General features: G+C 39.3%; 1 protein-coding gene across 1 annotated transcript in view; it reads right to left on the bottom strand.

Annotated features, from left to right (window-relative positions):
- The window catches only part of LOC124804706 (dmX-like protein 2), a 327684-nt gene that overhangs the window by 148907 nt on the left and 157024 nt on the right, over positions 1–21753 (bottom strand). Inside the window, exons 30-40 of the mRNA XM_047264965.1 lie at positions 21318–21484; positions 21082–21234; positions 14507–14708; positions 11595–11869; positions 10810–11073; positions 9831–9938; positions 9543–9732; positions 9292–9455; positions 7278–7431; positions 7106–7198; positions 6829–7011 (exon numbers count right to left, since the gene is read on the bottom strand). Of these exons, the coding sequence (XP_047120921.1) occupies positions 6829–7011; positions 7106–7198; positions 7278–7431; positions 9292–9455; positions 9543–9732; positions 9831–9938; positions 10810–11073; positions 11595–11869; positions 14507–14708; positions 21082–21234; positions 21318–21484 (1953 nt within the window). The remainder of the gene's footprint in view (positions 1–6828; positions 7012–7105; positions 7199–7277; positions 7432–9291; positions 9456–9542; positions 9733–9830; positions 9939–10809; positions 11074–11594; positions 11870–14506; positions 14709–21081; positions 21235–21317; positions 21485–21753) is intronic.

Genomic DNA, 21753 nt, shown 5'->3' with positions numbered 1-21753 from the left:
CAACCACTGCTTCCCTTTCATGTCCCTCGACTCTTATAACTGCCATCTGGTTTCTGTACAAATTGTAAATAGCCTTTCGCTCCCTGTATTTTACCCCTGCCACCTTTAGAATTTGAAAGAGAGTATTCCAGTCAACATTGTCAAAAGCTTTCTCTAAGTCTACAAATGCTAGAAACGTAGGTTTGCCTTTCCTTAATCTTTCTTCTAAGATAAGTCGTAAGGTCAGTATTGCCTCACGTGTTCCAGTGTTTCTACGGAATCCAAACTGATCTTCCCCGAGGTTGGCTTTTACTAGTTTTTGCATTCGTCTGTAAAGAATTCGTGTTAGTATTTTGCAGCTGTGACTTATTAAGCTGATAGTTCGGTAATTTTCACATCTGTCAACACCTGCTTTCTTTGGGATTGGAATTATTATATTCTTCTTGAAGTCTGAGGGTATTTCGCCTGTTTAATACATCTTGCTCACCAGATGGTAGAGCTTTGTCAGGACTGGCTCTCCCACAGCCGTCAGTAGTTCCAATGGAATATTGTCTACTCCGGGGGCCTTGTTTCGACTCAGGTCTTTCAGTGCTCTGTCAAACTCTTCCCGCAGTATCATATCTCCCATTTCATCTTCATCTACATCCTCTTCCATTTCCATAATATTGTCCTCAAGTACATCGCCCTTGTATAGACCCTCTATATACTCCTTCCACCTTTCTGCCTTCCCTTCTTTGCTTAGAACTGGGTTTCCATCTGAGGTCTTGATATTCATACAAGTCGTTCTCTTATCTCCGAAGGTCTCTTTAATTTTCCTGTAGGCGGTATCTATCTTACCCCTAGTGAGATAGGCCTCTACATCCTTACATTTGTCCTCTAGCCATCCCTGCTTAGCCATTTTGCACTTCCTGTCGATCTCATTTTTGAGACGTTTGTATTCCTTTTTGCCTGTTTCACTTACTGCATTTTTATATTTTCTCCTTTCATCAATTAAATTCAATATTTCTTCTGTTACCCAAAGATTTCTACTAGCCCTCGTCTTTTTACCTACTTGATCCTCTGCTGCCTTCACTACTTCATCCCTCAAAGCTACCCATTCTTCTTCTACTGTATTTATTTCCCCCATTCCTGTCAATTGCTCCCTTATGCTCTCCCTGAATCTCTGTACAACCTCTGGTTCTTTTAGTTTATCCAGGTCCCATCTCCACAAATTCCCACCTTTTTGCAGTTTCTTCAGTTTTAATCTACCAATAGATTCTTGCAGCGGTGTACCGTAGGTCTCTAGAAGAGCGTAGCGTTCCAAAGGATTGGAAAAGGGCACAGGTCATCCCCGTTTTCAAGAAGGGACGTCGAACAGATGTGCAGAACTATATACCTATATCTCTAATGTCGATCAGTTGCAGAATTTTGGAACACGTATTGTGTTCGAGTATAATGACTTTTCTGGAGACTAGAAATCTACTCTGTAGGAATCAGCATGGGTTTCGAAAAAGACGGTCATGTGAAACCCAGCTCGCGCTATTCGTCCACGAGACTCAGAGGGCCATAGACACGGGTTCACAGGTAGATGCCGTGTTTCTTGACTTCCGCAAGGCGTTCGATACAGTTCCCCACAGTCGTTTAATGAACAAAGTAAGAGCATATGGACTATCAGACCAATTGTGTGATTGGATTGAGGAGTTCCTAGATAACAGGACGCAGCATGTTATTCTCAATGGAGAGAAGTCTTCCGAAGTAAGAGTGATTTCAGGTGTGCCGCAGGGGAGTGTCATAGGACCGTTGCTATTCACAATATACATAAATGACCTGGTGGATGACATCGGAAGTTCACTGAGGCTTTTTGCAGATGATGCTGTGGTGTACCGAGAGGTTGTAACAATGGAAAATTGTATTGAAATGCAGGAGGATCTGCAGCGAATTGACGCATGGTGCAGGGAATGGCAATTGAATCTCAATGTAGACAAGTGTAATGTGCTGCGAATATACAGAAAGATAGATCCTTTATCATTTAGCTACAAAATAGCAGGTCAGCAACTGGAAGCAGTTAATACCATAAATTATCTGGGAGTACGCATTAGGAGTGATTTAAAATGGAATGATCATATAATGTTGATCGTCGGTAAAGCAGATGCCAGACTGAGATTCATTGAAAGAATCCTAAGGAAATGCAATCCGAAAACAAAGGAAGTAGGTTACAGTACGCTTGTTCGCCCACTGCTTGAATACTGCTCATCAGTGTGGGATCCGTACCAGATAGGGTTGATAGAAGAGATAGAGAAGATCCAACGGAGAGCAGCGCGCTTCGTTACAGGATCATTTAGTAATCGCGAAAGCGTTACGGAGATGATAGATAAACTCCAGTGGAAGACTCTGCAGGAGAGACGCTCAGTAGCTCGGTACGGGCTTTTATTGAAGTTTCGAGAACATACCTTAACCGAAGAGTCAAGCAGTATATTGCTCCCTCCTACGTATATCTCGCGAAGAGACCATGAGGATAAAACCAGAGAGATTAGAGCCCACACAGAGGCATACCGACAGTCCTTCTTTCCACGAACAATACGAGACTGGAATAGAAGGGAGAACCGATAGAAGTACTCAAGGTACCCTCCGCCACACACCGTCAGGTGGCTTGCGGAGTATGGACGTAGATGTAGATGTAGATGTAGATTGTGGTCAGAGTCCACATCTGCCCCTGGAAATGTCTTACAATTTAAAACCTGGTTCCTAAATCTCTGTCTTACCATTATATAATCTATCTGATACCTTTTAGTATCGCCAGGGTTCTTCCATGTATACAACCTTCTTTCATGATTCTTAAACCAAGTGTTAGTTATGATTATGTTGTGCTCTGTGCAAAATTCGACCAAGCGGCTTCCTCTTTCATTTCTGTCCCCCAATCCATATTCACCTACTATGTTTCCTTCTCTCCCTTTTCCTACACTCGAATTCCAGTCACCCATGACTATTAAATTTTCGTCTCCCTTCACAATCTGAATAATTTCTTTTATTTCATCATACATTTCTTCAATTTCTTCGTCATCTGCAGAGCTAGTTGGCATATAAACTTGTACTACTGTAGTAGGCGTGGGCTTCGTATCTATCTTGGCCACAATAATGCGTTCACTATGCTGTTTGTAGTAGCTTAGCCGCATTCCTATTTTCCTATTCATTATTAAACCTACTCCTGCATTCCCCCTATTTGATTTTGTGTTTATAACCCTGTAGTCACCTGACCAGAAGTCTTGTTCCTCCTGCCACCGAACTTCACTAATTCCCACTATATCTAACTTCAACCTATCCATTTCCCTTTTTAAATTTTCTAACCTACCTGCCCGATTAAGGGATCTGACATTCCACGCTCCGATCCGTAGAACGCCAGTTTTCTTTCTCCTGATAACGACATCCTCTTGAGTAGTCCCCGCCCGGAGATCCGAATGGGGGACTATTTTACCTCCGGAATATTTTACCCAAGAGGACGCCATCATCATGTAATCATACAGTAAAGCTGCATGCCCTCGGGAAAAATTACGGCTGTAGTTTCCCCTTGCTTTCAGTCGTTCGCAGTACCAGCACAGCAAGGCCGTTTTGGTTATTGTTACAAGGCCAGATCAGTCAATCATCCAGACTGTTGCCCTTGCAACTACTGAAAAGGCTGCTGCCCCTCTTCAGGAACCACACGTTTGTCTGGCCTCTCAACAGATACCCCTCCATTGTGGTTGCACCTACGGTACGGCTATCTGTATCGCTGAGGCACGCAAGCCTCCCCACCAACGGCAAGGTCCATGGTTCATGGGGGGGGCAGATATACGTAGGAGGGAATAATATACTGCTTGACTCTTCGGTGAAGGTATGTTCTCGAAACTTTAACAAAAGCCCGTACCGAGCTACTGAGCATCTCTCCTGCAGAGTCTTCCACTGGAGTTCATCTATCATCTCCGTAATGCTTTCGCGATTGCTAAATGATCCTGTAACGAAGCGCGCTGCTCTCTGTTGGATCTTCTCTATCTCTTCTATCAACCCTATCCAGTACGGATCCCACACTGCTGAGCAGTATTCAAGCAGTGGGCGAACAAGTGTACTGTAACCTACTTCCTTTGTTTTCGGATTGCATTTCCTTAGGATTCTTCCAATGAATCTCAGTCTGGCATCTGCTTTACCGACAATCAACTTTATATGATCATTCCATTTTAAATCACTCCTAATGGATACTCCCAGATAATTTATGGAATTAACTGCTTCCAGTTGCTGACCTGCTATTTTGTAGCTAAATGATAAGGGATCTATCTTTCTGTGTATTCACAGCACATTACACTTGTCTACATTGAGATTCAATTGCCAATCCCTGCACCATGCGTCAATTCGCTGCAGATCCTCCTGCATTTCAGTACAATTTTCCATTGTTACAACCTCTTGATACACCACAGCATCATCTGCAAAAAGCCTCAGTGAACTTCTGATGTCATCCACCAGGTCATTTATGTATATTGTGAATAGCAACGGTCCTATGACACTACCCTGCGGCACACCTGAAATCACTCTTACTTCGGAAGACTTCTCTCCATTGAGAATGACGTGCTGCGTTCTGTTATCTAGGAACTCCTCAATCCAATCACACAATTGGTCTGATAGTCCATATGCTCTTTTAAACGACTGTGGGGAACTGTATCAAACGCCTTGCGGAAGTCACACTGCTGCTTTCTTTGATAATGATCAACAAGAACCAAATAATATACTACGTATGATAGAAGTTTTGAACGAGAGTTTAGCGAAAATTTTTCTCTGTTTGAAAATCTTTGCAGATGCCTCTTTAGTACATAACATTCTGCACAGAAATTAGAGTCATCTTAGATTTAAAAATTTAGTCGATTGCCGTGCTTCATTTCTGACTGTATCACTATTAGGCATAAGAATAATACGAATATAAACATAACACGATATATATATTCTTCCGCATTTGCTGTTGTCTCACTCTAGTTTCGTAGTTTATTAGGCAGACAGGATTTAAATGAGATACCAGCAAACACGAAACAATACATGGCAAAATATTTATATTCGTATTATTCTTATGGTGAAGAGAATACTGCATGTGATTCACAGTTCATAAAAGTTCCTATTAGCAACCATCTCTTCTCACAGGTAGGAAAAAATTCAGAACGTAGAGTTGGCCATATTGACAAACATCCCGAACAGTCTTGCCAGTTGGATTTTCGTCGTACATTGAAATGCTGCTACTTTTGAAGATGAACAATACGGAATTTGTATTTACTTCGTTGGATAATGTATGAAAATGCATTGGTCGAAACTCGGGGTGGAGAAAAAAACTCATCTTCCACCTTTTGTTTAATTTATTTACTGACGCAGAGGTTTTGGCGCCAGTATTTATCTTTGTGCTTGCAAAGCATGCCTGTGTAGCGCTATATGTATATTCGACGGCAGAAGTTAGTTGTGGCGGCACCTACCAACATTTTTCAGAACTTCTGCTTATGTTGCACTCGATTCTAAGCCGCAAGTGGTTTTTTGGATTAAAAAAAAACGGGAAAAAGTGCGGCTTAGATTCGAGTAAATACGGTAGGTGTGAATAAATGTGTACGACAAATGTAGTGACTGTTACTACTGTGCTTAATAAGAATATATCACTTGACTCAATCAAAATTTTTGTAAACTTCATTACTGCAAAACTTCTATTCTTTGAATATAGTATTACTGAGCAGCCAAAATGACCAATAATCAGAAAATTAATCAAGGGCATTTCACTTGCCATAAGAGCTCATAATTTCATGCAGATGCTTCTCTTCACTCCGAAGGTCGCCTTAATTTTCCTATGCACTGCATCTATCCTTCTCTTAGTTATGTATGCTTCTGCAGCCTCTCACTTGTCCTCTACCCACTCTTGTTTAGCCATTTTCCACTTTCTGATCTCATTTTCTAGACATACACATTCCCTTACATCATCTTCATTTTTATATTTGCTATCAATTAAATTTAATAAATCTTGTGTTACTCAGGAATTTCTACTACGACTTGTCTTATTAACTATGTGATTCTCTGTTGCCTTCCCTATTTCATCTCTCAAGGCTATCCATCCCATCTTCTATTGTGCTCCTTTCTCTCGTTTCAGTGCTGGTTTGACTAATGCTCTCTCTGTACCAGTCAGTAAGCTGTGACTCCTTCAATAGTCTTTTCATGGTCTTTAAGAACTGCAGCAGAACATTGCGGATGAGATTGCAGCAATTCCAGCAGTCAAGCTTCAATCAGCCTTCAGCAACTTGATAACCAGGGATCAAAAATGCCAAGAGATGAATGGTGGTCACTTTCAACATCTACTATAGTCAGGTTAGTACTATACTTTCTTTCCTCTGCTATATTTCCTTGTACCCTGGAACTCTGTTCTCCAGGCCACTTTTATTTGCGCCACCCTGTACTCACGAGAGGAAGAAATGCAAAATGCTGATTTATTTATGTTTTTTTTATACTGCAATTGAAGTATATTGGTGGGGCAAAAGAAAAGCAAAACACAATGGAAGTACTGCATCAGTTCAGACATGCTTACAAACATAAAATCAGAAAGAAGATATTTTTCTTTCACTTTGTTCTGTTTTGTATCCCTCAAAATTAGTGTTCCACAGTGAAAAGAGATGATCACAAATGGGAAAACTATTAAAATCAGAACCAGAACAAGGAATTTACGTTGAGGGTACATTGGTCATCTCTTTCCTACCCTGATAGAGAATTTTCAGAAATCAAGAAACTTTAAAGAAAGTTGAACCCATGTTCAGCATCTTATTAAAAATATTGTAATAAAGGGAAAGGAAGTCACTCCAGTTTTACAATATTGTAGTTATGACTTACTCCTGTTCAGTGCATCATCAGGAGATTGTTTCATTTCCAAAGGTTTATCACTGCTTTCCTCATCTTCCACGTCTTCATCATCATCCCATTTTAGGACAAGCTCGTCATTGCTTTGCTTTGAAACTGGTTCTGACCAGTCTATTGAGGAAGCTTTTGCTGGTGCAGACCAATCCAGAGATGTGGCTAGACAAAAACCATAATATTATATATAATAAGACAAATCTTTGGCATCTCTGTTTAAACTTTAGAACCTGGTAGTCTATCAACATAACCATACCTTTGTCAGAGCTTCCTGTGCCTTCCCAAGTCAATATACCTGTGTCAATCTGATGATCTTGGAGCCTTGATTTACTTGGGCTATTCAGGGTAGCTATAAGAATAAGTATAAAATTAATTCCACAAGAAATGAAGCTAAGAAATATACATTAGTACCTTACTGAGCTACATACTTGGCGAATCATTTCCATTGGCATCCATCACTTTGCTTGGTAGTTTTGACAATACTTCAAGTGCCAGTGCAGGGCAACCAGCCTTGAAATGTGCATGTGCCGTTGTGAAGTACAGTTGTCGTTCCAATGGTGTTATGGAATCTTCAAGCATTAGCTACACCAAAACGAGAGGAAAAAGTGTATAACAACAGAATTACCATTAGAAAAATAATTAAACAATACAAAACACAAAGTTCTGGATTAAATGTAAATGAGGACTAGAAGGACAGATTATACTCTTCTACAATTCTAGGTGGTGGGCACTGGACAGGAACACAGGAAGTATTCGCAACTACCACACCTCCAGTATTTAAATTTTCACCTCTAAAGAAGACTGAAGCATCAAGAAATGCACATAGTCCATCACTACAACAGTAATCTGAAAATTATGCATAATATATGAACAGACCATACTGAACATCTGAAGAGTGTGTATATCTAGATCTTTAAAGTTAACTTCATATTACGAAAGATAATAAAAACCTTAGAAGCCAGGAAACCCATAAACTATTTTTGTATACCTATTTCAAATCCCATCTGTTCCCATTGGAATAATTAAACATTAAGCTTCATGTATGACTTGTGTCTGAGTACCTTTACCTTTCAACCTGTCAAGGAGAACAAGTTGTTCAAACCACTCAGGATTCTGTGGGGTTTATATGTTCAGGCACACAGTTGATATAAGTTACTTTTCAACAGTAATTCCTCCCCCCTCCCCCCCTCGCCCCCTTCCCCTCAAGTGTCTTCCCTTGTCTGGTGCTGTGTAATAAAAATCTCGATAAATTTTCTGCAAGCTGAAAATTTTCAATTGATCTCTGATTGGTCTAAATATAAGGTATGAAGTATAAATGTTACATGGACTTTGTATCTAGTTCTCTTTTCATAACAGTAAAAAAGGTACATTATGACTCTGCCTTTCACATTATGACTGTTTTAGGAAACTTAATAACAGTAAATAATGGGGGCATATATGAATGTGCCAAGAAATGAGTTAAAGTGGACAATTAAAGTTAATATACAAGCCACTGCAAATAAAATATTATTTTTGAAGGAACAAAATTTTCCTAACAGCTACACTTCATGCGCACATAAAGTTCAGCTGATGGAACATTTTATTAAGGGCTGCAGATTTACTGTCCCTGTCAGTCATGTTATGCAGAAGTTTAAACTAAAGATTATGTTTTGGAACAGCAAGAGCATATGTGCTTCCAAGGAAGTGATCACCAGTATTATAACAATATGAGCAATGTAATGAATTAATGCTTCACTGTGCATAACATACACATTGAAAATGCAAATAAGAACGAATAAAAATTAGTTTCATAAACAGAACTTTGACAAACATTGTTTCGTATAGTCTTTTTATTTTAATCGCAATAGTCTAATATGATATCCTTAAATATAAGATTTTGATAGGGCAATGGCCCTGCTGCAGTGGCTCCACCAGTTCCTGTGAGATCACCAAAGTTAAGTGCTGTCGGACGTGGTCGGCACTTGGATGGGTGACCATCCAGGCCGCCATGCACTGTTGCCATTTTTCGGGGTGCACTCAGCCTCGTGATGCCAATTGAGGAGCTACTTGACTGAATAGTAGCGGCTTCGGTCAAGAATACAATCATAACGACTGGAAGAGCGGTGTGCTGACCTCACGATCCTCCTATCCGCATCCTCCTCTGAGGATGACACGGCAGTCAGATGGTCCCAGTAGGTCACTTGTGGTCTGAAGATGGAGTGCCCCCCCCCCCCCCTCCTTTTTTTCTTTTTAAATAAGATTTTGATAGGGAAAAAAGGCAATTAAAATTGATCTGTTCTGACGAATAACCTTAGTGTTTGCAGTAATACATACCTTCATGAGGCACTTGCTTTGAAGAAGATGAAGAAATATACAGGGCAACATATTTTCAAAATGTATGTTACTGGCTTTAACTGTTCTCAATGCAATCACTAAAATAGTAGGTTGCTTAATGATACATACCTGCTTATCTGGGTTGGCAGATTTTGTTTCTGTTCCATAACTGAATCCAGAAAGCACAACAGTGTGGGCTTTCCTCCTGTCCTGGGCAGTTGAAGCAATATAATGCCGAATTAGGAGTGGATGTGTACGCAGGTACACATAGAAGTTGAAAACATTTGGATTTGCTGTAAATTATATAAAATGTGAAAAATTTCAACAAACCGCAGCCATAAAAAATTACAACACATCAGAATTTACACACAGTAAATTACCTGATGCAGCTTCAGACCTGTCATCATCAATGTGCTGAGGGTGATTTGAACCAATATTTGTTTGTAGAAGAGTATTCAGACTCCCAGTATAATCTTTCAAAATCCATAATGCCATTGACCGCAGGAAAGGATCTGGGTGAACTTTTGTTAAGTTTTGATTTCCACCTTCACTATCACAGCCCAAGATTTCCTTTTACAGTGGAATAAAAAAGAAAAATAAAAGGCTTCAAAAAAATGGGATTTTATTTACCTCACAATTCCTCAGTAAACTATGTAGGACCAACATACCTCATAAAGAAGTCTCTTGAAATTTGGTGGTGTTGAATCCAACTCCCCTTCATATAATCTAGCAATTACCATGGCTAATTGAAAGTCATTCAGCTTGTTTAAGCACACCTGCAGAACAAATAAGGACATTACTTTTTAAATTTTTTTTCAGAGTACTACTGACATTGAATTTACACCATGTTAACATGAACACAAAAGATAATAAATTTTGCTAAGGGTGAAATTTGAGAAGATGTACATAGCTATTCACAAATGGATTTATCCTTGAAAGATTATACGATTAGGTAAGAGAAAATACATCACTGATTATGCAAAATTACATTGCCTTGGTTATCCCAAAACCAGTACAGTCTCACAGTTGTGGTGTCACAATAATTTACTTCAACAACTTGTCAAAGGAGTGCACAATATAATGACAAGTGAACAACAGTTATTTTACTGGATGCTTGCAGAGATATTTCCACCCATACCTACAGTGTAAAACAATAACAAGTCATATGGATGTATGTGATTCTGAATGTGTAATGACAAAAAGCTGAAGTGAAAGTTGTCACAGGGAGAGAAATTACCATGCCCGTTTAAATAGAGAAGCAAGTGGAATTCATAAAATAATTGTTTGGAGTAGAGCAAGGAAATACTGAAGTTAAACTGAGTCTAATCCTCCCTTGCAATGAAATGTATGTTGCAGGTAGAAAGTGGGAACCTGACTGAATAGCCATAGTAATACAGATTTCACTGTGTGTACACACGAACTCTACCCATGGGTCCACTTCTAGTCCACTGGCACAAAAACAACAACACAGACAGACAGGCAGACAGACAAACAGACAGCCATCAGCGATCTCACCATGACACATTCTTGTTTCTAAAACATCTGCCTTTCACTGTCTTTCTGATCTAATATGAAAATGCAACATGATTATTTTAATAAGCTACTTTTATTTTAGTAGTCAAAGAAACATTTAAAACATAGAAAAACCTCAATTGCATCACGCAGTGCACCAGCTAGAAGAAAGAAGGCAGCCGCATGTTCAAATCGTTGCTTTCCAAGGAGTGCAAAAGCATTCTTCAATGCTGCTTTTCTCCAGCGATCATCAGAAAAATTATTAGCAAAGAAATGAGTCATTCGTTCATCCCTCTTTGATCTGAACAATCCACATACTAAACTCTTTTTCTTCATTGCAAGGTAAAATATGGCTGCATCAAGTGGATCTTGATTCACTAGATAAGCAGCTTTAGCAATCTGAAATTAAAAACAGAATCGCCAGTGTCATTGTATAACAAAGTTTAATTGTATCCTATAAGACAGGGATTATTAACAATGTAATACATTTAAGGAATTAATTGAAGAATTAAATACAAAAACTACATGCAAATATACGCATCCTAATAAAAGAACAACCAACAAGTTGTATAACAATTGAAGTAAAAATTCTGAACACAGTAATGCATACATTATTTACTTATTTCACTTTAAGAACACTTTTAACTTATTGGAAATAACTGAACTGATTGTAGTGTTGGACACTAACTGCTGGTTTTGCAGGCACAGTGCATTAACATCACAATCAGTGCATTAACATCACAATATTGTTATGCCTATACAAAAATTTGATTTCAGGAACTATTCTTACTCATCAAATGACTTATTATATGAATTTTAATATATATTTTCCTTACAGCTATTAGGAATGCAGTTGCGTGTAATTATAAATGAGTGAAATACCTAATAGCTATCTCGAATGTACGTGTGAGTTCTCATACCTTTTCAATGCAAATCTTTAGAACTGTGTGATTCCTCAACCACCATCCAACCCCAAGTTCCTTCAACACAGACCACTTTGGGCTCCCTTTTGCATATGAAGGTATAAGATTTAACAGCTCTTCTTCGCTCTCTGAATGGAAAGCCCACACCAGGTTATTTGTGCCAACACCTTGTCTCTGGAACTGTGCACGTTGAGCGAATGGCAAACACCGCAGAAGGTAGTTGTAGTGCTTCATTGCCAACAGGAAGCGTAGGCCACAATCATCTAGTGAATCTGCAAGTATTTGAATATTTATATCAGCACATTTCTTTGGATAGGCTTCAATGAATTTGTTGTTGTTGTGGTCTTCAGTCCTGAGACTGGTTTGATGCAACTCTCCATGCTACTCTATCCTGGGCAAGCTTCTTCATCTCCCATGAATTTGTATGAAATAATTTTATCTGAGAGAATAGACTTTTGTCATCTGTTAGTACAAAATGAAATATTTCCAAATGGAAAGGAAGATTAGGATTTAACATTCCATTAAGGCAGAACACAAGATGCCATAGTGCAAGGATGGGGAAGGAGATTGACTACGTCCATTTTGTAGGAACCCTTCCAGCATTCATCTTCATTGGACTGCAGTAGGGCTATGAACCCCACTCCTCCTGACTCTGAATTCAGAATGCTTTCACTACATAAAATTACTCAGTACTTTGAAGTGGTGAGAAAAAGAATATTCATTAAAATGAAAAGCCAGTTACTATTAAAACTGAGACATAATTACTGGTCTTTAAAAACAATACCATATTGAAGGAATACAAATTTCTGAACACTCTTAATGTATCACTTTGCTTGTGAACATACGATGAAATATATGCGTTATGAAAACTGCAATTAATTTCAGCATGTCAGTATTAATTCTTTCTTGGAAGAAACTGAGACAGTATAAAGACCTCTCCATGGTTTTCTTTTGCCTGTTTTTACAAATGGAATGTAGTATCAATACCTAAAATTGGACATGATAGTGTTATGGAGTAGTAAGTGACAAGATGGTCTGTACCAATTCTAGTACATCTAATGATGGAAATTAAACAATGGAAAATCCAGGATGGAATGTAACAATATTAGAAGGAAAATGGCTACTTACCACATAGGAGAGATGCTGAGTTGCAGATAGGCACAACAAAAAGACACTCACAATTAAAGCTTTCGGCCATTAAGGCAAACTAAACTCTCACACACGACTGCAGTCTCAGGCAACTTGTGTGGTTTCAGTTACCTGAGACTGCAGTCGTGTGTGTGAGTTTCGTTTACGTGAATGTGTATCTGCGTGTATGTTTGTGTATTGTTGATGAAGGCCTTCATGGCTGAAAGCTTTAATTGTGAGATTCTTTTTGTTGCGCCTATCTGCGACTCAGCATCTCTGCTATATGGTGAATAGCAACTTTCCTTCTCATAATACTGTTACATCTAATGATGGGGTTCTCCTAAAATATGTGATGAGATGATAAATAAAATTATTTGGCACCAAAGACAAGAGTTTATGCTAATAATGGAAAAAATATGTTTTTACAATATTTTCATTTTACAATACAGATTAGTTGAGAAGACAGATTACGAGAGAGGTAGACAGTGTTGACTTTTTCTGGCTAACCTCATGTGGAGCATGTTTATTACGTTGGAGGGGTGGAGAGACAATCAAATCTGTGACAGAATTCTTTAAAAATAAATTCCTGCTGTAAGAAATGATATGTTGGGAGAAGTTTTTGTCATACGAAATCTAAGAAATCTTACAACTGCATACTGGCCAAACTCTGGGTAAGAGACCATAGGAGCTTTTCCGCCGAATGTCTCAGGACTGGAGGAAGAGACAGAGAGAGAGAGAGAGAGAGAGAGAGAGAGAGAGAGGTGGGAGGGGAGGGGAGTTAGATCGGTAGGAAGAAATGACATTATTGCAGTTTACAGTACAATGTTCCAAATGCACTAGCTTTAGCATGATGTGTTACTGCCGAGTAACATAGCTCAATGAAACTTGGACTGTAGACAGAACGAACTGCTACAGTATAGAGCAGAAGATAACTGAAAAAAATACACAACACGATGAACAGAAATGATGCTTTTATTCCTACCTTTCACCATATGAGGGCATGTAATACACCGAGGAACATTATTAAACATGATTGTTTTGGTGGTCTTGGTGTTAAGGTGCTGGGAGGGATAATAAATATTATGACACTGTGCACTCACCAGTCAACGTTATTGTGACACTACTCCTTCCTCATGTGCATTGTTTCAAGGTGCAATCACTTCTGACTTTATTTTTATGGATGAGAATGTGTGATCACATCAAACTACATGGGTGGAGGAGCTCTTGGAATGAGAGGGTATTCGGCCAGTGGACTGGCCTGCCCGCTCCCAACTTAAATCCCACTCAGCATGAACAGAATGTGTCGGGGAGACATATTGCAGCATGTCCACAAGCAAATCCCATCAAGCACATGTGAGATATGTTGGGGAGACATATTACAGGAAGTACACATGCACCAACAACCATCTGGCAGTTGTCTATTGCACTGGTGGACAAGTGGAACTCCTTACCAACACTGTGGTCACATGAAAGCATATTGCAGAATATGCATTGCCGTTCTTGGTTATCACACACACTCTTAAGAACCGTGTCCCAGCTTCTGTAAGAGGCGATTATAAATCATAATGACTTCAGTATAATTATTTACTTTGAATAAGAATGTCATTTCTGTTTGTCTAGTTATGTATTTCATTCGGTTACGTTTAGTATTATCTGTAGCAGTTCTTTCTATATGTGGTCCAAGTTTCATTGATCATACCAACTTGGCAGTGACACATGTGTAGGTAACTTTTGTCCTTAAGTTTTGTACAGCAGTGAGTATTCTGTAAAAAATTTCTTACCTGTGGATACATCTTCTCCTTCAGGCATTCCTGACAGATTTTCTTTTGCAATTGCTGTTTTTGCTGCATCAATAGCAAATCGCTCTGCAAAGTCTGTGTTGCATGTAGAAACAGTATCCGCCAAAGCTAAAAGATGCATCTGATCAAGACTTGAAAGGCCAGGTAAGTGTGTATGTGTCAATAGCCGTGAAAGGACACGCCCCTACATAACAAAATGGTGGTATTACATACTACAACACATACAAAATGAATAAATGCTACTACACACACACACACACACACACACACACACACACACACACACACACACACACAATGGTATCAACGTGTACAATATACCATACAAATAAAAAGGTTAAGTAAAATATGTGGCCATGGGCAACTGCAGAAAGTTTTCCAAGAGGGGGCACAAGATTAAAATGTTGCCAGTTTGTACGTAACTGATTCTATGAGTTTGAAAACGTGTCCAAGAACTACATCTGACAATAAGTGAACAAAACTTATTGTGCCTTAAAACATTGAGAGTTATCTACTTGAAATTTTTAAGGTGATTACTTTGGTAAATAAATGGTAAGCATATCTCAGAAGTATTTGCAACAAATCTTTTTTATGTTATTAATGTAAATACAGATATCACTTTTTGATTCCATTATCTGAAATTACATCTTCATATGATTAAATCAAGGGCGTTCAATGAGTTATGAAATAAAGATAGAAAGTATTCATAAAAATGATGTACTCATGCTCCCATAAGGTTAGGCTGAAAGTAAATATTAAAAATCTGAAATGGAAAAAAAGGTCAAAATAAGTGAGAAAACCTTACTGGATATCAATGAAAGTGCCAAATTAATACTCCTCGAAGTGGAGAAGCAGAGAATAAACTTTAGGAAGGGCTTATTTGACTCTGATGCCATCTATGACACTTTGCTTATAAAACTGCACATCAATGCACGTCACTGGATTTATTCCATTATTTACATGATTTATAGTGTTTAGTCTTGGTGGCATATGTGAACTTGAAAAAAGCACTCTCAAAGCTACAATTATTTTGGTTGGTTAGGTGAACTGTAGCGTAGCCCAGGACCAATATACAACTGTAATAGGCCAGTAAAAAACAGCAAAATCAAGATAAAGCAGCCTAGAACCAGACCAAGGTAATTGTCCTCTCCAGTTTATCACATTATTGTGCAGCAAGCCAACTAGTATGCAGAATTTGTAGCTCGGTGACGACATGTGGTTCTGAGTCGCACACAGATATGTTCCCATTCTTGAAGAGTACAGTTTTTCCTCCACGAAATTTCACACTTTGTTCCCTCTCTTCGAGGACAGAAAATAGTATTCTCTTTCTACACACAAATAATGAATTACTGTTGTGATTCCACTGCACAACAAAAGGGGGTGGGGGGTGGGGGGGGGGCATCCTTATGGGGATTGCAGTTGGGTGATTGGAATATATACTGCTGCCATGTTTATGTGCTCAAAATCAGTGACAGAATCCATGTGCCACGGTGTAAAGACTTACTCCTTTCCGTTCTGTAAGGGCCTAATAAGGAAGTGACAGAGCAAAGACTAAAAATTAAATTTTGGCATGGTTCTGTAAAGGTTCATATCCATCTTGACTGCAGGTCAGCACTGAATCTGGACCCGCAACAAGACACCAGTGTAATTTCCTGTGAGCAGACTAACAACTAAAGAAACTCAAGATATATAATGATTGCTGCAGCTGCAGAACTTCTCTTCTTGGTCGGACTTGTTACCTGTAAATCTGCAGTTTAGAGTAGCTGCTGACTATGAGTACTGGAAAGTCGAGAGAATTCTGTAATGAATAAAAAGCTACTGTCCATATTCCATGAGGGAGCAAGTGCCCTCACCTGCGAACTCCTATGCCTAACATGGAAATTCCAGGTTCGAATTTCAAAAATATTATGAGAAGGATAGACTGCTATTCACTGTAAAACTGACATATTGAGTTGCAGGCAGGCACAACAAAAGGATTGTTAGATATTTAGCTTTCGGCCAGAGCCTTCTTCAGAAAAGAACACACACACACACACACACACACACACACACACACACACACACACACACACACACACACACACCTCATGCACATGACTGCCATCTCTGGCAGTTTGGATCGGAATGCAACTGTCAAGCTGAACCGAGCAGCAATGTGCTGTGGGGCAGGGAATGGGAAGGGATAGTAGGGTATGAGTGGGGTGAGAGAAGGGTGCTATTTGGTGGAGCATGCAGGGATTAGATGGAGGTATGAGAACACTGTCAGGTGCAAAGTTGGGAGGCTGTGGAGCAAGGAGGTGGGTGGGAGGGAGTGGGGAGCAGAAAAAGAGAGGAGCAAGGAAGGGGAAAGGGGGACAAGTGCATTGGCAGAGGGTGGCACACAATGAGAGTGTGGGCGCCTCAATATTAAGGGGGCAATAGGACCATGGGAGAGGGAAGAGTGGGGGGGGGGGGGGGGGGGCTGTTGGGTGGGGGGTGTGGAGTTGGAGACAGTAGGTTACCAAGTTGAGGACAGGATAATTTTGGGAGTGGGAAATGTGTTGTCAAGATAACGCGTATCTGTACAGGTCAGAAAAGCTGGTGGTGGTGGAGTGGAAGATCCAGATGGCCCAGGTTGTGAAGCAGCCGGCCTCACTCTAGATTTCCACTCAATGTGACAGCTGCATTCTAGTCCGAGCTGCCAGAGATGGAAGCCACGAGTGCGAATGTGTATGTTCTCTTTTCTGAAGAATGCTTTGGCCAAAAGCTAAATGTGTAACAGTCTTTTTGTTGCACCTGTCTGCAACTCAACAGTCATCTTCATAGTGAGTAGCAGTTTATCCTTTACCTAATATTGTTCAACTCTCTCGTGTGTTGCACAAGCCTGTGACCAGGCTACTGGTCTGATTGATGGAGTGTAACCTTCCTTTGCAGCAGCTCTAGGAGGTGCTTATCATCCCACCACCTTTAACTCCTAGGAAAGATCTTCATACTAATTTGATAGCAGACTGGGCACACCTGAGGCCATTCTGGAACAAGGAAAAATCCCCACCCCTATCTGACATTGAACGCAGTACCTCCAGGACCAGACCCTAGTACTCTACCACTTAGACTACCATGGCCAATTCCATATGTATAGGAGAAGGAAAATACCTTTAGTGAACATACATACAGTTTAATAAGCAGTTTACAATGATTATTCCTTTAACAGTAATGTAAGAGGTGTAGGGTATTTTAGTTATGTAAATTTGTGTACTAAATGTTCTGCCAGATTAAAAGTAAATTCTTAAGTCATTTATGCACAAGACAATACCAATAATAAATAGGTACTCACTTTTAAGCGGAAGGCAATATTATTTGAAAGAGTGAAAATTTTGACAAGTGAAAGTTGTGATGTGTGTAAACAAAGCAATAGAGGAAAATAAGCTTATAGTTTGAAGAATGCTCTGAACTTTCACACTAACTGAAAAAATAGAAGATGGGTTGATGCAAAATAGAATCAGTTACATAATGGATACTACATTTAACATGTTGGAATGAGTAGATGTTTACGGCTCAGTGACTGCTTAAATTGCATACCCTAGACTACGATTTGCTCTATAGTAGGGTCATGAGACTAGCACTACGAGAGTGACACAAATTGCTATTCAGTATTTAATAGAGTTTTAAATGGTTATTACAATGCAGAAAACTAAGTAATAAATTCATGCATTAATAATACCCATCACGAATTAGGTGCACAAACCTATGCTAATCTATCATCATGCTTTTCTTGGCAGTTTATTCCAACACAGTCTCCCTATTGGAGACTACTACTCATCTTGCTGTGGTAGGCATCCATCACCCAATCTCAGTTTATTAGACTAGCACTTTGTGATGTCATAGTTCGAGATCAAAATTGTCTGACTTAGCACCAAAGAACCATGCCTCAAACACAAATTTACGCTCTAAGCCATTCACTATCACATAAAGAATAACTCTGAAACTCCAAATAATGTTTTCTGCCAGTGTATTCCAAACTATTTATACTACACATCTGTAAAATAACACGTAATATTTTCTCCATTTCTTTGTCTTAGTCATGTGGATTAGCATTGACATTAATCAAGGATTTAAACTTTTTCAAGGCAGGTGACAAATAATTACATCCATGATAATACAACTTCTCTTTCCTGCGAAGAGCATTATCAGTTATGTTTTCAGAAAAACAATATTTTTTGTGTGGACAGTGTAGTTGTTTGATTTCTGAAAATTATTTTCAGGACTGCACTCCCATCATTGATCAAGAGTAGTATATTAAGACTTTTCTATTTTTGAAAGCAATTGGTGAACACAGTTAGTGCTTTCAGTTGTTTTATCAAGCTGTCGAATTCAACTTAAACAATATGGCATGCTAGTATTTATATCAGTTGCTAGGAGGCATATGATCCTTTAACGAGAATTGTCTAAGAACAAACTGATCCACTTGTACAAATTATTAATAATGTGCATCAAGTCTTTCTGAAACACCTTCAACTATATTTCCCACAGCATTCTTTGTTTCATTCGGAATATGATTTCACATTATTAAAGAGTTCTATGGGCATTTCACAGCTGCATTTTTCTCTCTCTCTTTTTTTGCGAATTGTTTAGTGAGTTATTATATTCACTTTAACCTTAGAAAGGCAGAACTAGAAACTTTTTATGTTTACCGGACATCATCAGCAGGACAGCGATCTCAAATCTTCTGTTTGGTTTATTTAGGCCAGATTGCATGATTTTTTTAGAAACTTTTTTTAATAAATCAAGTAAATGTTTCTGAGAATCCTTAAGAGAACAAAGGAACCATATTTTTATTGAAACTTCCTGGCAGATTAAAACTGTGTGCCGTACCGAGACTCGACCTCGGGACCTTTGCCTTTCGCGGGCAAGTGCTCTACCAACTGAGCTACCCAAGCACGACTCACGCCCCGTCCTCACAGCTTCACTTCTGCCAGTACCTCGTCTCCTACCTTCCAAACTTTACAGAAGCTCTCCTGCTGTGAGGGCGGGGCGTGAGTCGTGCTTGGGAGCTCTGTTGGTAGAGCACTTGCCCACGAAAGGCAAAGGTCCCGAGTTCGAGTCTTGATCCGGCACACAGTTTTAATCTGCCAGGAAGTTTCACATTAGCGCAGACTCCACTGCAGAGTGAAAATCTCATTCTGGGCATATTTTTATTCACTGCACAGTGACTTCCCATACTGTCTGTTGATTATATGCTACAGTAAGGCAATTATTTAACAAAGGATAGTAAATATTTAATTTTTTCTATAGCTAACATGCTTTAATGGATGGTGCAAAATACAAAAAAGACAGGATATGCAATTTTTTTTTATGGATGACACTTTTCAGTATATGCTTCGGCATTTTTAACTAGCCACATTTTCCTGAATAAGGTGCGCATTGCTCTACGCATATTGCTACCTTTTCTTAAGGCCTGTCCACATGCAACGATCTGTCTGCGCACATCACATCTGCGCAGACAGATCTTTGCATGTGGACAGAAGATTTGCACCAACCTGAGGTGTGTGCAAACCTGGAAGTTGGAGTTGGAGGTTTGAGCGAAATCTCTCAAATCTGTGGGTACAAACCACATCTGCGAAGACAAGTTGGAGCGTGTGGACAGGAGATCGCCACAAATCTGGCGCAAAACAGCTGTTTGCTCAGTCTAGTGTTTGTATTTGTGCGCACAGGGCATTAAAATGGCTGATACTCGCCAGTGTTCTCGAGAGCTTGTAAGTGAATTCATTGAAATATATAGAAACCACCATGTTTGTGAAAGATTAAAGTTAAGAATATAGTGACTGAGACAAAAAGACAGCAGCATACAATGCTCTAATTGAAAAATTGCGGGTATTATTTCACTCCACTCTTGTTTCGATATTGCAGTTGAAAATTCCAAATCCTTGTAGTTCCTTCCTGTTGCTAGGAATCTTAATGTTACCACCAGCCGTTCATGAGGAGAAATTGACCTTCTCTATACAAGTATTTTTTCTCATAATATGAGGAGTTACAAGCTTTAAGAGATAATTGTAAGTTTCAACATGCATCCGCAAATAATTTCGCCAGTCATTAGGTTCGCCCTGCAACTCTCGCAGTAAATTTACGTGAGAAAACTGCTTTCGCTTTAGCAGCCGCTGTCTACACCATTGACCGCTTTTGACCGCTTTCTCTGTTTCCTGCGGTTGGTCTGAATGTTTTTTGCAACACAAGTTGCGAACACAGACCACAACAGAACTTCCTCCATTTCTATATTTCAAAATAACTGAATTAAATTTTTGACGTTTACGGGGAGCGTAGTCGCTTGCTGCTTGCCGCTGATATTTCTTTTCTACACAGACAGATGGCAGGCGAGTAGTAGATTGGGGTTTGTGTCGTGTGAACACACAACATTTGCAGTGATCTTTTGCATGTACAGATATCTGCACCGATGTCTGCGCAGACAGATCATTGCGTGTGGACCGGGCTTTACAGAAAAGTTGAAATAAATTAAACACCACACATGGCTTTACAGCTAACATAATAGGGAAGAAGGGAGAAAGATCAAGGTTTTATCAAACCTGTCGCGGCCCAAAATGTGACAAGCCTTGTCGCTCCTGACTCATGGATAAACGTCTTTCATGACGTTTTGGCGAATCTATTTCATCCTCCAGCAGTTCATCTAGTGTCTCATCTTCAACAGCCAAACTTCCATCAAATAAATTATTGTAATCCTGAAAAAAACATTAAGAAATTAGAACCACTGGTGTGAAATACGATAACAGCTATTAAACTGAAACTACAAGGAGAATTGTACCTCCTGATCTTCTGAGATTTGAGCAGCACTGCTAGTTGTTTCCCTGTCTGCAGCTAAGAGGGTCCACAATGGTAAGGGTGGTATAGAACTTATCTCGGCATAATCAAGTGTTAGTTCCTCAGGTATGGCAGTAGTGGAACCTCTCTGTTCAAGAGGGCTTGTAGTTCCTGAATAATAAATACACAGCATAAAGCAATTTTTGATACAATTAAGGAAATAACCACAATACATAAAGAAGCGATAGAGAAAATAATAAGTATCAGAAAGATAGTGAAATTAATAACTCAGCAGTGAACTGCAAAACTGAAAAGACAAATGCCAACAGAAAAACAGCATTTTTATGCCACACACAGACACATTCAAAGAATAAAAAGCAGACTGACCAAAGGCTGACAGTTTTATGCAAAAATAAAATTTCTGCAGACAATTTGTCAAC

The sequence above is a fragment of the Schistocerca piceifrons genome, chromosome 7 (assembly GCF_021461385.2).
Source record: "Schistocerca piceifrons isolate TAMUIC-IGC-003096 chromosome 7, iqSchPice1.1, whole genome shotgun sequence".
Lineage (NCBI taxonomy): Eukaryota > Metazoa > Arthropoda > Insecta > Orthoptera > Acrididae > Schistocerca > Schistocerca piceifrons.
Note: the sequence above shows the minus strand (reverse complement) of the source record. Positions and strands in the feature narration are given on the sequence as shown.